The 17,422-nt window shown below is 41.1% G+C and overlaps 1 protein-coding gene across 2 annotated transcripts in view; it reads right to left on the bottom strand.

Annotated features, from left to right (window-relative positions):
• Window positions 1–17,422, bottom strand: part of cckbrb (cholecystokinin B receptor b) — a 74,386-nt gene that overhangs the window by 8,941 nt on the left and 48,023 nt on the right. The window contains exons 2-4 of one of the 2 annotated variants that reach the window (XM_061971140.2): window positions 16,054–16,305; window positions 8,801–9,062; window positions 2,233–2,360 (exon numbers count right to left, since the gene is read on the bottom strand). In XM_061971140.2, coding sequence (XP_061827124.1) covers window positions 2,233–2,360; window positions 8,801–9,062; window positions 16,054–16,305 — 642 coding nt within the window. The remainder of the gene's footprint in view (window positions 1–2,232; window positions 2,361–8,800; window positions 9,063–16,053; window positions 16,306–17,422) is intronic. The other variant, XM_072914472.1, reaches the window with a different exon arrangement.

The raw sequence follows: 17,422 nt of genomic DNA, 5'->3' as shown, positions 1-17,422 counted from the left end.
TTCAATTCCGGGCTCGGGATCTTTCTGTGTGGAGTTTGCATGTCCTCCCCGTGACTGCGTGGGTTCCCTCCGGGTACTCCGGCTTCCTCCCACTTCCAAAGACATGCACCTGGGGATAAGTTGATTGGCAACACTAAATTGGCCCTAGTGTGTGGATGTGAGTGTGAATGTTGTCTGTCTATCTGTGTTGGCCCTGTGATGAGGTGGCGACTTGTCCAGGGTGTACCCCGCCTTCCGCCCGATTGTAGCTGAGATAGGCTCCAGCGCCCCCCGTGACCCCAAAGGGAATAAGCGGTAGAAAATGGATGGATGGATGGATATATGATGGATTTGATTTTAAATCGCGCTATTCTATTATTAGATACTCAAAGCGCTCACAGAGAAGTGGGAACCCATCATTCATTCACACCTGGTGGTGGTGAGCTACATTTGTAGCCACAGCTGCCCTGGGGTACACTGACGGAAGCGAGGCTGACAGTTTGCGCCTACGGCCCCTCCGACCACCATCTATCATTCATTCACCAGTTTGAGCGGCACCGGGGGCAAGGGTGAAGTGTCCTGCCCAAGCGATTTGGATGTCAAGAGGCGGGGAGCGAACCTGCAACCCTCAGGTTTCTGGCACTGCCGCTCTACCCACTACGCCTCATATATATATATATATATATCCATATATATATATATATCCATTTTCTACTGCTTGTTACTCTTGGTGTCTCCTAGTCGCTCAGGCAAATCATACTGTCTAAAAATGAATTTTCCCATCTATAACGTGACAATGTTAAATGTTGATGAACATCAATGTTAATTGATGTTAAATGACAAAACGGATTATAAAGACAATGTATATATATATATACATATATATATTTATACAAACCCTGCTTCCATATGAGTTGGGAAATTGTGTTAGATGTAAATATAAACAGAATACAATGATTTGCAAATAATTTTCAACCCATATTCAGTTGAATATGCTACAAAGACAACATATTTGATGTTCAAACTGATAAACCTTTTTGTTTTGCAAATAATCATTAACTTTAGGATTTGATGCAAGCAACACGTGACAAAGAAGTTGGGAAAGGTGGCAATAAATACTGATAAAGTTGAGGGATGCTCATCAAACACTTATTTGGAACATCCCACAGGTGAACAGGCAAATTGGGAACAGGTGGGTGCCATGATTTAGTATAAAAGTATGGGATCAGAGACCCCCGGACTGTTGAACAACTTAAGCTGTACATCAAGCAAGAATGGGAAAGAATTCCACTTTCAAAGCTTCAACAATTAGTTTCCTCAGTTCCCAATCATTTATTGAGTGTTGTTAAAAGGAAAGGCCATGTAACACAGTGGTGAACATGCCCTTTCCCAACTACTTTGGCACGTGTTGCAGCCATGAAATTCTAAGTTAATTATTATTTGCAAAAAAATTATAAAGTTTATGAGTTTGAACATCAAATATCTTGTCTTTGTAGTGCATTCAATTAAATATGGGTTGAAAAGGATTTGCAAATCATTGTATTCCGTTTAAATTTACATCTAACACAATTTCCCAACTCTTATGGAAACGGGGTTTGTATATATATATATATATATATATATATATATATATATATATATATATATATATATATATATATATATATATATATATATATATACATACAGTACAGGCCAAGAGTTTGGACACACCTCATTTCAATGGGTTTTCTTTATTTTCATGACTATTTACATTGTAGATAGTCACTGGAGGCATCAAAACTATGACACCTGTGAAGTGAAACCCCTTTCCGGTGACTACCTCTTGAAGCTCATCGAGAGAATGCCAAGAGTATGCAAAACAGTAATCATAGCAAAGGGTGGCTATTTTGAAGAAACTCAAATATAAAACATGTTTTCAGTTATTTCACCTTTTTTTGTTAATTACATAACTCCACATGTGTTCATCCATAGTTTTGATGCCTTCAGTGACAATCTACAATGTCGTGAAATAGTCATGAAAATAAAGAAAACTATTGAATGAGAAGGTGTGTCCAAACTTTTGGCCTGTATTGTATATATATGTATACATATATATATATATATATATATATATATATATATATATATATATATATATATATATATATATATATATATATATATATATATATATATATCGTATGATTATTCACTTATTGTTAAGACAAATATGTTACTTCAACATTCCTAATGTGACATACAAGCCCTCACCTGTAGAGTCTTTTTTGTGTCCCATCTCAAACTGGATCCCTCGATAAAGTTCCCTGGAGATGAGTCCATAGGCCACACTCATCACCACCCCCGGAATGGCAAACAGCAAAAGCAGCAGCAGAATGTACCTTAAATACATGAAAGTATCAATGCAATTTTAATACATCTGCCAGAGAGTTGACAGCAGCGCGAGCAGGATGGAGCTTTTGCATGCAGGTGCCCTTGAGAGTGTTAGCATGAAGTAATCGTGGTGAGAATTGGATTGGAGGCTGCAGAAGCTGATTGATCTGTGAACGTGGAATATGTTCGCACTTGGTGAAAACATTCCCCGAAGACTCCTCTAAACCTGCTACGAAAGAAAATGTTATGTTTTAAAATGGAAATAAAAATATGTATACTCTCATTCCCAAAGAGATAAAAAAAAATGTTTTGTCCTGTCCAGCTACTCAGGCAAATCATATTGTTGATGTGGATGCATATTTATGTACACATATTTGTTGTACAGATTTACTTTACAAAAGAGAAGTGTGGGATGCTTCTATTGTTGCCTTATTTGTATTTGACTTTATTAAATGGATTTATATTATTATTTGGCACAGCCGGAGCGGAGCAGGAGGACATAAAAAGAGAAAAAAGGGAAGACAGAGGGGGAAATTGCGGGGACAAGAGGGGGATAAGACAGAGACAATAATAACAACAACAACAACAATAACAACATAACAGTATTAGTAAATACAATATGTACAAATATGATACGAAGAGTGATAGCAAAGTAGCAGTTAGTGAAGTAATTATTTACACAGAAATGACAATGAACATTATTACACTACAAATGGAGCAATACAAATGCCAATAAAAAAATAGCACTATTGATAATGAATAATAACATTAATTACCTCTATTATCAACAATACATTTGTTTCAAATGCAACTATACATATATGTAATGATAACTTGAAATACCAAAGAAAGAAGATAAATGGAGGGGAAGAAAGAGAAGTGAACCGTATTAACCTTGTAGATTGTTATAGTATCAATAGGTTAAGCTTTGTCAGTGTGACGTGTGCTACCCAGTTTCCCCTAGGGGAAACATTTTAATATATATGTTTGTTATATTGAGTGTATGTATGCATATGTGGTTGTATATGTACAGTATGTGTATATGTATGTTTGTATAGTGAATATGCGTGTGGATGTATGTACCGTGACTGTGTATGTATGTACTGTATTTGTGTATGTACTGTATGTAGGAGCGTAGGTACCTACGTATGTGGGTTAGTACCAATGTTTGCGCGTATGTATGTATTAATGAATTAATATGGAATAGATGGAATAGAAAGTACTTTATTGATCCTTGGGGGAAATTCAGCATATATATATATATATATATATATATATATATATATATATATATATATATACATATATATATATATATATATATATATATATATATATACGTATGTGTTTATATATGTATGTATAATTGTGTGTGAGTATGTATGTGCATTTGTATGTACAATATACTTGTCTCCCAATGTGTGCGGGAGCCAAAGTACGGCCCCAATCACCCAGAGAGCCCAACCCAAAACAGCATATGCGGTACCCAGGAAACCAGCGATCACCAGCCAGGCCGGCCAGCAAAAAGAACCCCAGAACCGTACCGTGCCGCCTGGCAGAGGACACGGTACAGGAGAAGCTGGAACAGCCATCCCCCGAGCCAGCGAGAGACCAAACCCCACGCGGGGAAAAAGGCGGGACGTCCTGCCCCGAGGGGCCCAGAGACTCCCCGCAGCTGGATGGGAAGACCAGCAACCGAGCCCCCACGAGACCAACCCCCAAACACCCTCGCCCCCACCCAAGTCTGTCGCCGCAAGACCGCCCAGCACGGGGCCACTGGAACCACCCATCCCACCTGCAGGGACCCCAACAATAGAGATGGAATATCTAGCAACTGCCCTGGCGAAAAAAATAAAAAAATAAAAAAGTCACATCGGTCACCCTCACGCACTGGATCCATCAGCCACAAGCGCCCACACTACAAACAAACGGAAGCAGAAAAACCGGCTGCAATTCCCCAGACAACCAGCAGCACTTGATCAAATCAAAGCCATTGAAAAAAACGCGACTGAAAACCACGTGCCAACAGGATCATGGAGACCAGCCAGGTGCAGCCTGCCAGTCAGCCCAAACGTCAACACGCAAACAAGAGACACCTACTCCACTAAAAGACTCCACTCCCCAACCCAAACCCGCACACACACACACCACCGCCCAAACAACCGAGACACAGCACCCACACCAACACAGACCCCGCAGCGCAAGACCGGATCAGACGGGCAAAGACCACGCCCAACAGGAAGCGAAACTCTTGCGACGCCACCCAAAAAAAGTTTATTACATAAAAAATAAAAATAAATAAAAACCTCACACCCTCAGCAAGATCTCTGCCCGGGAATGGCAGGCCACTAGACCGCAGTCCCCGGAGCCGGCGAGGAGGCAATGAGGGGCGTGATGTGATGTGGGAGTGTATAAGGCCCCCCAGAGTGTGTACTGTGTATTTAAAATTAGGAGGTCAGCCGTTACAGCCACAGTACAAACAACCGTGGCCGCCAAAACTGATATAAAAGAGCGACCGACCCAGCAAACCGCAACTCGGCGACCACCGAGGTCACCAAACCAACGACCCCAACTCCATCCACAGCCCAGCCAATCGAGCCATCGGACATGCACCCCCGGCCAACCAAACACCCCAACGCGCCACCACCCACGCCCAGCGCCACAGCCGCAGACCGCACCGGGGACCGCCACCGAGAGGCGAACAGCACGCAGCCGCCCCGAGTAAGGGAGGAAATTACCTGCAACTCAGCCCGCAGTCCGACCGCCCCCAAGCATTCCCGTAGATCCCACCTACATTCATTCCACTAACCCCTCTCAAAAAAATAAAACAGGCCTGGTTGCCACCAGTGCTCAGTGCCACCAAATCCCGTACGTCCAGGCCCCGCCGCCCACCACCCACCAGGCATCCCATCCGGTAAAAGGCCATAAGGGCCCAGCCCCAGGCCCACAGCCGGCATGCCATGGCACCTCAGCAGACCCACCGATCTGTACAGAAAATATGGGCATCTACATCAACAATATGATTTGCCTGAGGAGCAGGACAGGACAAAAAAAGAAAAGAAAAAAAATATATGTGTGTGTGTGTATATATATATATATATATATATATATATATATATATATATATATATATATATATATTCAGCTTAACACTTTGAATACAATTAAATGCAGTATACCGGTATTGCTAATTAATACTTAATTTCTTTCAAATGCTTTTGTTGTTACTCTTAACGAGCATCAGAATCAGAATCATGTACTGTATTTTTCGTAGTATAAGTCGCACCGGCCGAAAATGCATAATAAAGAAGGAAAAAAACATATATAAGTCGCACTGGAGTATAAGTCGCATTTTTGGGGGACATTTATTTGATAAAACCCAACACAAAGAATAGACATTTGAAAGGCAAATTAAAATAAATAAAGAATAGTGAACAACAGGCTGAATAAGTGTACGTTATACGACGCATAAATAACCAACTGAGAACGTGCCTGGTATGTTAACGTAACATATTATGGTAAGAGTCATTCAAATAATTATAACATATAGAACATGCTATACGTTTACTTAACAATCTGTCACTTCTAATCGCTAAATCCGATGAAATCTTATACGTCTAGTCTCTTACGTGAATTAGCTAAATAATATTATTTGATATTTTACGGTAATGTGTTAATAATTTCACACATAAGTCGCTCCTGAGTATAAGTCGCACCCCCGGCCAAACTATGAAAAAAACTGCGACTTATAGTCCGAAAAATACGGTATGTACTTACTCATTACTAAACACATAACATACTAAATAAAGTACTTGTTGCCAAGGACTGGTGGCCCCACAAGTTCAGTTGCAAAAACTTGTGAGAGACTCACATTTTTGCAGCAGATTCATAAAAAACACTAGAGTGCTGTCATAGAGATGGTATTTGACTAGCATGTTTGCAGAAGGCAGAGCTCTCCCGTAACTCTGACAAATTAAATAGACAAAGTTAATTGTCCACTGGTTCCTCTGGATATACAAAAAAGGAATAATAGTGAAGGGAGAAGGTGGGCCCCCCCCCCATACATTTTGCTCTCTGGAAATGTTGCCTGGAATCACCAGACTTGGAGAATGTCCATTCAGTTTGATTTTGTAGGGGGAAAAAATGACATGACACAAAACTATAGTCATTTTCAATGGAAACTCTCTGGCTTTAGGAAACACGCGAGGAAATAAAGAATATTAACTGTGGTAGTCCTTACCAGTTACATTTTTAGATCAAGCAGAGGGGGAAAAAATGGAATGACTCATTCCTGTAAAAGGAATATGAAATGAAATCTTAATTCCCAAAGCCAACACCTGTATCATATTAAATCTGTTCATTAGTCTGCAGTTGAAAAGCAGTGTTCACACCTTGGATAGCTGTTGCACCAGTTAGATTGACATGAATTATAGCTCCAACACGTCATATGTCAGTTGGAACAAAGGAGAGTATTATCAAACTTCTTCAAGAAGGTAAATCCTTGTGCAATGTTGCACAAGATGTTTGTTTACAGTCAGCTTTGTCTAAATTCTGGAGCAAGTACATACAACGTGGGGAGGTTGTAAAATGCAAGCATACTGATAGACTAAGGAAAACATCAAAGTGTCAAGACAAAAACCTTAAATATGCCATGAAAACAGAAAATTCACAGCAAAACAAATGAAGAAGAAGAATGAATGGGCGGAAACTGGAGTCATCCTCTGTTACCGAACAGTAACAAACCGTCTGTCAAAGTTTGTTGGTGGCGAACCTCAAGATGCAGAGATGGTGGCAGGCTTGGTACAAGAAAACATGATTTAATTTAACACTATAGCAAAAAAACAAACAAAAGGGCACAAACAAAAGGCGCGCACAAGGCGGAGAACAAACTTGGCTATGAACTAAAATAGCACAAAGGCTAACTGTCAACAAGAAACAAAAACACTTACTGTGACACGAAGGAACTATGACATGAGCAGAGTGAACAAAAGTAGACAGAGCTACAACGACAAGTATTATGACAGGTAGTAGTGACATCGACAATGACAATAATCCAGCAGTGACTGGAGGGCAGGGCAGGTATAAATAGCAGCTGGCTGTTTGACACCAGGTGTGGCCAGGTGCCAATCAGCCACAGCTGAGGGGACACAGCACTCAGGGAGACAAACAGGAAACAGAATCAAAACAAGAGCGCTGACAGGAAATACTACACACACAGAGGAAAAACTCAAACACAAACAAACTGTCAGGGGCAAGCCTGACACTGTCTAAGGAAATGGGATTTCAATACAGTAAAGCTAAATGAAAAACTGTCATTAACACTTAAAGGGAATATCAATCGGGGACTATGAATGACTGGATGAAAGTCATATTGCTGGAACTTTTATTTTGTGAGGTTTTATGAAGACGACTGCCTGAAGAAAATATGCACATTTCCACAGTTATTGATATGGGTCTGCATGTCAGGTAATGGCACTGGGGAGATGGCTGTCATTACGGTACATCTTCAATAAATACACAAGTTTGCATTGCCATTTTGGACACTTTTCTTATTCTATCAGTCCAAAGGATGACACCATTTTTCAAAATGGTAATGCATCTTGCCATGAATATTTTTTATTTGAAAAAATATAAAAAGGTCAATGTCATGGCCTGCAAAAATAGTCTGGATTTTTATACAACTCAAAATCTGTGGTGGAAATTGAAGAAAACGGTCCATGACTAGACTCCAAAATCACAATCAGAGAAAGTTGGAGCAAGTTTGATGAAGAATACTGCTTGTCACTTGAGACTGCAAGCTGTTATGAATGCCAAAGGTGATGCAACAAAGTACTACTGGTGTGTTGTAGTATTATTTTTGTTTGTGTTCCATGATTCCATATTTTTTTCCTCAGAATTAGGTAATTCCATATTTTTCACTCTGTTTCATCCATAAACGTATCATTTCTTTTAGTGTTTCTTAAAGCCAGAATATTGCCATTCGTAATTGCTAGAGATGCATGTCATTTCTGTTATCTGCTTTTTTTTCTACAAAACTAAACAACTGAATAAATGTCCTCACTAAAGTATGACGATTCCATCAGTTTTACCAGGGGTGCCAGGCTGTTTGCTTCTGTTTGTGCATACCGACTGCTAAAAAGTTGCCTTTATGCATTTTATTTCTAAACTATACATCTACATGCATACATTATGTCAGGAAAAAACACAGAGGCTATTTCATCCCTACAAGCCTGTATCACAGGTTTCCCAGCGAAACAGGCATGTAGGGATGAAATAGCTTCTGTGTTTTTTCCTGACCTAACGTATATTCCACTCTACCCCGGAAACCTTGACTATACCTACATACATATATGCACTTACATATATAAGAGTAAGTGCAAGTTACAAATGTCCATTTTTCTCATTTTCCTTAAGTGACTTGTAGTAATACAAGTGTTATTGGACTCACCAGGTCTGCTCGGCCATGATGACCGGCCACTTGCAGCGACACTGGTGGGCGGTGGTGTTGTCGGGTCGCTGAAAGGAGTCCAGATGACTGACCACTGGATACGGGATCATGATGAAGAGAGCCAGCAGCCATGTCGCCGCAATCACCCGGTAAGCATGTGAGCGTGTCTGCCACACCCTTGACTTCAGTGGGTTACATATGGCACTGTAGCGCTCAATCGCTATGGCGACCAGGCTGAACGTAGAGATGCTCACTGATATACCTGTGGGGATACAACACCTTGTTTTCAAGTCGCTCCCATCCGTTACTTATCCGTTCTGACATTGGGTTCAAGGTGAATAGGTAATAAAAGCATGTTTGTTGATGTGCGCTGTAATATATTCAACCCAAACAAGAACAAAACCTGTGCTGTGTTTAGAAAAACATATGCAAGGCGGAGAGGTGGGAATAGTTATCTATACGGGAGAGGAAATCATGTTGGCCTCCGGCCCTGATCCGATCTGCCATTTCCCTCCTGACACGGCAAGGCGGGAAATTACTCTTTACCTCTCATACACGAATGGCCGAATGCAAACTGTGAATGTGTGTTTGGGTGCATGAGGTGAAGTGTGTTGTCGGACCGTGCTGTGCCTCAGTAACATGACACAGGCGTAATGCTTTGGCCCACGAATATACGCATTCACAATCTAATACGATCCAAAAACGTGCATCATGCAATGCACATAGAGTACAGTGGCAGTCCACTTTTTGTGTGATTCCTTTTTTTGTAAACTGTCCTGATTGTGTTGTGTTGGAGCTATTCAGTTAACTGAAGTGTTGTTTGGTTCAGGATTTAGATTTTATTTCATTATGATTGAATTTCTGTTACTAATCTGTTATTGTGTTTTTAGTTTAGGTCAGTGGTTCCCAAACTTTTTTCACTAGGAAAAAATGTGTCTCTCCAATTACCACCAACATTAAAATACAGTAGCGCAGTAGGCCTCAGTATTCATTAAAAACAAGGTAGAGGTTTTAGTTCATTCATCCGCTCATTTTCTACTGCTTGTGCCTTTCGGGGTCGTGGGGGATGCTGGAGCCTGCATTCGGGCGGAAGGCGGGGTTGCACTCTGGACAAGTCGCCACCTCAACACAGATAGACAGACAACATTCACACTCACATTCCCACACTAGGGCCAATTTAGTGTTGCCAATAAACCTATCCCCAGGTGCATGTCTTTGGAAGTGGGAGGAAGCCGGAGTACTCGCAGGGAACCCATTGGGACGGTGTGACGCAGTGGAAGAATGGCCGTGCGCAACCCAAGGGTCCCTGGTTCAATCCCCACCTAGTACCAACCTTGTCATGTCCGTTGTGTCCTGAGCAAGACACTTCACCCTTGCTCCTGATGGGTGCTGGTTAGCGCCTTGCATGGCAGCTCCCTCCATCAGTGTGTGAATGTGTGTGTGAATGGGTAAATGTGGAAGTAGTGTCAAAGCGCTTTGAGTACCTTGAAGGTAGAAAAGCGCTATACAAGTACAACCCATTCATCATTTATCATTTAACCCATGCACTGAAGGGGAAAACCATGCAAACTCAAGGTTTTACTGTACACCAAAACCCATGGTGCAGTAGTGTCCAGGGGCGCCGAAAAGGGGGGGTAAAGGAGACGAATTCTAGGGGCCCATGATGGAGGGGGGCCCAGAGAGGCCCCTAATGATGATGAAATTATAATACAGAAAAAATAATGACACTGTGTTGGGGGCCCTGTAAAGATTCTTTTCATGGGGCCCAAAATCCCTAGCGGCGCCCCTGGTAGTGTCCTTTTGATTTTATAGTTCTTGGGCCTGATTTATAAAAGGTTTGCGTGTATTAGAACAGGTGCAAAATAGATAGCGAACGCAAAGCCGGTATAGTGAACTTGTTTGCAGAGGATTGCCATCCATCCATCCATCCATCCATCCATCCATTTTCTACCGCTTATTCCCTTTGGGGTCGCGGGGGTCGCTGGAGCCTATCTCAGCTACAATCGTGAATCTCTTAAAATAGCAACGTAGAGAGCGCATTCCATTTAGCGTGTTTGGGCCTGATCTACTAAGATTCAAGTAACTTGCGAAAACTATAACATTGCATAAAACTATTAGTGGGCTTGTTGCGGGTGATCTACTAAGACTGCTACTACAATTGATAACGAGTGCAAAAGTGGTCCAGAACGCCATATTTAGATAAAGTTTTTGCGTTCCCTTCATATTTATGGCATCACATGGTTCAACCTGTGACATTTTGTTATGCTGTTGACATGCAGCACACAAATATAATATGTACCAGCTTTTCTAGTCTATATCAAAGCGCAATCTAGACAATAGAACTTACTTTTTGCACGCTGAAGATGTGCTCTGGAAGGCACTGCGGTGTTGCGATGGTGCATCCGGAATGATCCAGGCACAAGAAAATGCATATTGCAAGAAGTACAGGTGAAACATGAAAAAATTAAAATATCGTGTAAATATCGTCCATTAATTTCAGCAATTCAACTTAAAATGTGAAACTAATATGTGATGTAAACTCATTACATGCAAAATGAAATATGTCATGCTTTATTTTTTTTTTCATTTTGCTTTCTGTGTGGAGTTTGCATGTTCTCCCCGTGACTGCGTGGGTTCCCTCCGGGTACTCCGGCTTCCTCCCACCTCCAAAGACATGCACCTGGGGATAGGTTGATTGGCAACACTAAATTGGCCCTAGTGTGTGAATGTGAGTGTGAATGTTGTCTGTCTATCTGTGTTGGCCCTGTGATGAAGTGGCGACTTGTCCAGGGTGTACCCCGCCTTCCGCCCATGTGCAGCTGAGATAGGCTCCAGCACCCCCCGTGACCCCAAAAGGGACAAGCGGTAGAAAATGGATGGATGGATGGATGGATGGATGATCATGTTTAACACTTTCTGAAAACCCAAAATGTAAAAAAAAAATTAAATGTGAGGTTTTCATATGCTGTAAGCCAGTGTTTTTCAACCTTTTTTGAGGCAAGGCACATTTATCTCATTAAAAAATCCGGAGGCACACCATCAGCAGAAAACGTTAAAAAATGAAACTCCACCAGGTCGTCGTGCCTTATTTTGAGTTTGTTGGTGTTTTCCTGTGTGTAGTGTTTTAGTTCTTGTCTTGCGCTGTTATTTTGGTGGCCCTTCCTGTTTTGTTGGCGTTTTCCTGTAGCAGTTTCATGTCTTCCTTTGAGCCCTACTCCGCACACCTGGTTTTTGTGTTAGCAAGCAAGACTACTTACATTCTTGCTATCCTTCTTTGTGTGGATATTGTTGATTGTCATGTCAAGAACGGATGTACTTTGTGGACGCTGTAAGTTTTTGCTGTCGTCCAGCATTCTGTTTCTGATTACTTTGTAGCCAGTTCAGTTTTACTTTCGTTTTGCATAGCCATTGCCTTTCCCTTTCGTTAGTTTTTGGTTAAAGCATTACATACCTTTTTACCTGCACACTGCCTCCCGATGTGGTCTGCATATTGGGATCACAACAAACCATCCTTGTCTCACCCGACACATTCCGACTTTTACAAAGCAATTAACTACCTGCTGCCACCTACTGACATGGAGTATTATGTGGTTACCCTGCTGAGTTTCACACAGCACAGACACTAAGCAACGGCACATTATTTGCAGATTATAATTATTGATTTGCAAAAAATAGTTTTTGGACCAATTAGGTGAAGTTGCATAATTTCCCAAAGCACACCAGACAATATCTCACGGCACACTAGTGTGCCGCGGCACAGTGGTTGAAAAGCACTGCTGTAAGCCATTATAATTAAAATGATATCAAAAGAAGTCCTGAAATATCTTGAGTTGCATTTTATGAGCATATGTCATAAAGTTATCTCACCCTGTAAATCTAATTGCTGGTATTAGCGTTCATTTGCACGATATTAACATTTTTCGAGTTTCACTTGTATTTCATAGTAGATCTATAGATCTATAGTAATAATATATCTCCTATAATTGTATATCTCCTATGTGGAAAAAAATGAACACCTTTAAGAGAAAATGCCAACAGACACCAAAACGAATTGGAATCTTGAATTGTATGTGTTTTAATCAGCCCCTTAAGTCCTTCAGCAGCTATAGAATAATAACATGTCATTGCTGAATAGATATGTTGACATGCAAATAAGCTGAACATTTTCTCTCCATCCCGTCTGTCGTTGCAGCGCAATCGCCTCCTTTCTGACAGACATTTGTGCATAACTGTGCCAGTTTGCACTAACATTTCAAATGTGCTAAATTTAGACACAAAACAGTGGCCACGGACCTGTTTTAGTTGTAATATACGTTATATAATATATGTTATATAATATACGTTGGTTATCAGAATGCCCATAATAGTAGGAGACTGTGCAAATATCATCATTTAGCACAGTTCTTCAAGAGTGAAACTGTTTTGCGTCTATATTTAGCACAGTTAAAATATACGTGCAAACTGGCACAGTTACGCACAAATGATATTCACAAAGCGGGGGATCACGCAAAAGACAGACGACTGAAAAAAATAATCCTCGTCCGTGTTATTTGGACTGTCATAAATAAAAAAAATATTAGACACATCCCCTATTCAGCAATATTGTTTTATAAATGTATGCTGATGGATGATTTACTGTAGGGTGCTGATTAAAACTGATTTAATGGTGGTTTTTTTCCATGCTGTTATTTTTCCGTATATATTGTTCATAATTATATCTCCTATATGGAAAATCAATATGCATTTTCTTTCTTAAAATAATCCAGACGAATGACCATCACAACAACATTGGCACCTCCCAGGGCGCGCCTTCAGCGTGCTAAAAAGAGGTTCTGTTGTCGAGATTGCACTTTAGTATAGCCCAGAAAACGAGGCGCAGATGATATTTGTGTGCTGCATGTTCAACGATATAATGAAACGCAACAGTTTGGACAGGCAGCACGGTGCTTCAGGGGTTAGTGCATGTGCCTCACAATACAAAAGTCCTGGGTTGGATCCCCGGACTTGGCGTCTTTCTGTGTGGAGTTTGCATGTTCTCCCCGTGACTGCGTGGGTTCCCTCCGGGTACTCCGGCTTCCTCCCACCTCCAAAGACATGCACCTGGGGATAGGTTGATTGGCAACACTAAATTGGCCCTAGTGTGTGAATGTGAGTCTGAATGTTGTCTGTCTATCTGTGTTGGCCCTGCGATGAGGTGGCGACTTGTCCAGGGTGTACACCGGCTTCCGCCCGAATACAGCTGAGATAGGCTCCAGCACGCCCCGCGACCCCGCAAGGGACAAGCGGTAGAAAATGGATGGATGGAACAGTTTGGACCATATGACCCCACAAATGTGGAGGGAAATGAGTATGTCCATGGTGACAGCCGGTCTACATGCAAAAACCTAATTTAAATAGGGTACCCTGCACCAATTTTGCACTTGGTATCAGTTGCACACGTAGTTTTGATAAAGCACCCGCAATATGCCCGCTAATAATACCGTATTTTTCGGAGAATGAGTCGCTCCGGAGTATAAGTCGCACCGGCCGAAAATGCATAATAAAGAAGGAAAACAACATATATAAGTCGCACTGGAGTATAAGTCGCATTTTTGGGGGAAATGTATTTGATAAAATTCAACACCAAGAACAGACATTTGAAAGGCAATTTAAAATAAATGAAGAATAGTGAACAACAGGCTGAATAAGTGTACGTTATATGACGCATAAATAACCAACTGAGAACGTGCCTGGTATGTTAACGTAACATATTATGGTAAGAGTCATTCAAATAACTATAACATATAGAACATGCTATACGTTTACCAAACAATCTGTCACTCCTAATCGCTAAATCCCATGAAATTTTATACGTCTAGTCCAGAAGACGGCAACCCAAAATGTTGAAAGAGCCATATTGGACCAAAAATACAAAAACACATCTGTCTGGAGCCGCAAAAAATTAAAAGCCATATTACATACATGTGTCATGAGACATAAATTGAATTAAGAGGACTTAAAGGAAACTAAATGACCTCAAATATAGCTACAAATGAGGCATAATGATGCAATATGTACATATAGCTAGCCTAAATAGCATGTTAGCATCGATTAGCTTGCAGTCATGCAGTGACCAAATATGTCTGATTAGCACTCCAGACAAGTCAATAACATCAACAAAACTCACCTATCATGCACAACGTTAAAAGTTTGGTGGACAAAATGAGACAGAAAAAGAAGTGGCATAAAACACGTCCTAGAAAGTCGGACAAAGTTATACATGTAAACAAACTACGGTGAGTTCGAGGACCGCCATAATTAGTAGGACAAAACGGTGCTCGCCAAATACTCGAATCAGAGAAGCATGTTTAATATAAACAGTGTGCTTTGTAACAATTAGGGAGGCTTGTGTCATGTTTGTCCTCCTACAGAAACCATATTAAAACAAAAAATAAATTTTTTTCCCCTCATCTTTTTCCATTTTTCATACATTTTTTAAAAAGCTCCAGAGAGCCACGAGGGCGGCGCTAGAGCCGCGGGTTGCCGACCCCTGGTCTAGTCTCTTACGTGAATGAGCTAAATAATATGATTTGATATTTTACGGTAATGTGTTAATAATTTCACACATAAGTCGCTCCTGAGTATAAGTCGCACCCCCGGCCAAACTATGAAAAAAAATGCGCCTTATAGTCCGAAAAATACCGTACATGCAATTTTATAATTTACACACACTATTTAGCACTTGGTAGATTAGGTCCAATTTATGTTTTGACAAACGGCGACTGCACATTGCGCGTAACAAAACCAGTCTGTTTGCCTGCGTACAATTCAGCAGGAAGGAGTGACGACGTGCGGCAAAAAAGGCCACAATGGGGCCAAAGAAAGTTGCAAATGCCAGTTCTTTGGAAAAATGGGTAAAAAAAACACTATTGAATTCAAGAAAGAAAGCGTGGCAAAGTACAACGATGACGTACGAGTGGCTCTTGCCCACTCCTTCCCCCTCCGCTCATTGTCGTCTTCGCCGACAAGTCTTCTAAAAGATAAAAGGGGAGTTAAATGTTAATTTATCAAATTAATCAATCATTTAAATGTATTTCACCTCGTTTTCTGCATGTAAAACTATTATTATTCTGTACAAAATGTGTCCCGTGCAGTTTTCGTACAATTCAGTCCTCGTCTGAGCTTTTTAAACGGATCAATAACGAAAACCGAGGTGCCACTGTATATGTCATACTTCTTACATATAATGCGGTATATATTACAATTCATCTCACCCATCAGATAGGTCACTATCTTGCACATGAGGGCGCCGAAGATGAAATCCTTGAGGATGTTGGGGATGAGGGTGAAGGGCATGCAGAAGACCGCCATCATCAGGTCACTGACGGCCAGCGACAGCAGGAAGGTGTTGGTGACTGTCCGCATGCGCTTGTTGGCCGTCAGAACCAGGATGATCAGCAGGTTCCCAAACACGCTTAGGAAGAAGATGAGGGCGTACAGAAGGATCCTCAGTGTGTGGTTATCATCTGCTTGAGAGACAAAACACACAAGGTATGATGTTATAGTGGAGTGTTCTAACATTTCTGGAAATATATATGCCTCAAAAGTGTGTTTGTTCATTAACACAGTAATGCTTACGTTAATGCTCCAATTAGCACATATTTTCAAAAAGTTTCCTCGTTATCAGGTGTGTGCTCCACATTTTGTCGACTTCTATAATTAGAGCCTTGTCCACAAATATTGCCATGAAAAGTTGTAGCTATCAGGCTCGTGCAAAATTCCAAATTTTATGAAGAATGTCATAATTAATTCCATGAATTCTAATAGAGGTTGTAAACAGGAAGTAGAATCACAATTCAAAATTGAATTGAAAGAAGCAGATTTGAACCTCCAATTGATCATTTGGGTGTACTCCAGAATCATTTCATACATGACTATTTTTACATATTGTTTTGTAAATTCATATATTGAAAAACATTCCTATTATACACTTTATATTTTAATGACAGAAAATGTTTTTTTATCGACGATTGGAAATAAAAAGCATCTTCTATAAAAGTGATGATTGAGTTGTATGTAAAACTTTATGTATAACTTTCAAATTATGGAAAATGCTGTACAAATGCACTATAATGCCAAAAGTATTTGGCCGCCTAAGGCAGCACGGTGGTAGAGGAGTTAGTGCATCTGCCTCACAATACGAAGGTCCTGAATAGTCTTGGGTTCAATCCCGGGCTCGGGATCTTTCTGTGTGGAGTTTGCATGTCCTCCCCGTGACTGCGTGGGTTCCCTCCGGGTACTCCGGCTTCCTCCCACCTCCAAAGACATGCACCTGGGGATAGGTTGATTGGCAACACTAAATTAGCCCTAGTGTGTGAATGTGAGTGTGAATGTTGTCTGTCTATCTGTGTTGGACCTGTGATGAGGTGGCGACTTGTCCAGGGTGTACCCCGCCTTCCGCCCGATTGTAGCTGAGATAGGCTCCAACGCGAATAAGCGGTAGAAAATGGATGGGATGGATGGATTTGGCCACCTGCCTTGACTCACAAATGAACTTGAAGTGCCATCCCATTCCTAACCCATAGGGTTCAATATGATGTCAGTCCACCTTTTGCAGCTATTAAAGCTTCAACTCTTCTGGGA

Source organism: Nerophis lumbriciformis, linkage group LG13 (genome assembly GCF_033978685.3).
Source record: "Nerophis lumbriciformis linkage group LG13, RoL_Nlum_v2.1, whole genome shotgun sequence".
Taxonomy (NCBI): domain Eukaryota; kingdom Metazoa; phylum Chordata; class Actinopteri; order Syngnathiformes; family Syngnathidae; genus Nerophis; species Nerophis lumbriciformis.
This window is presented reverse-complemented; position numbering and strand designations above follow the sequence as displayed.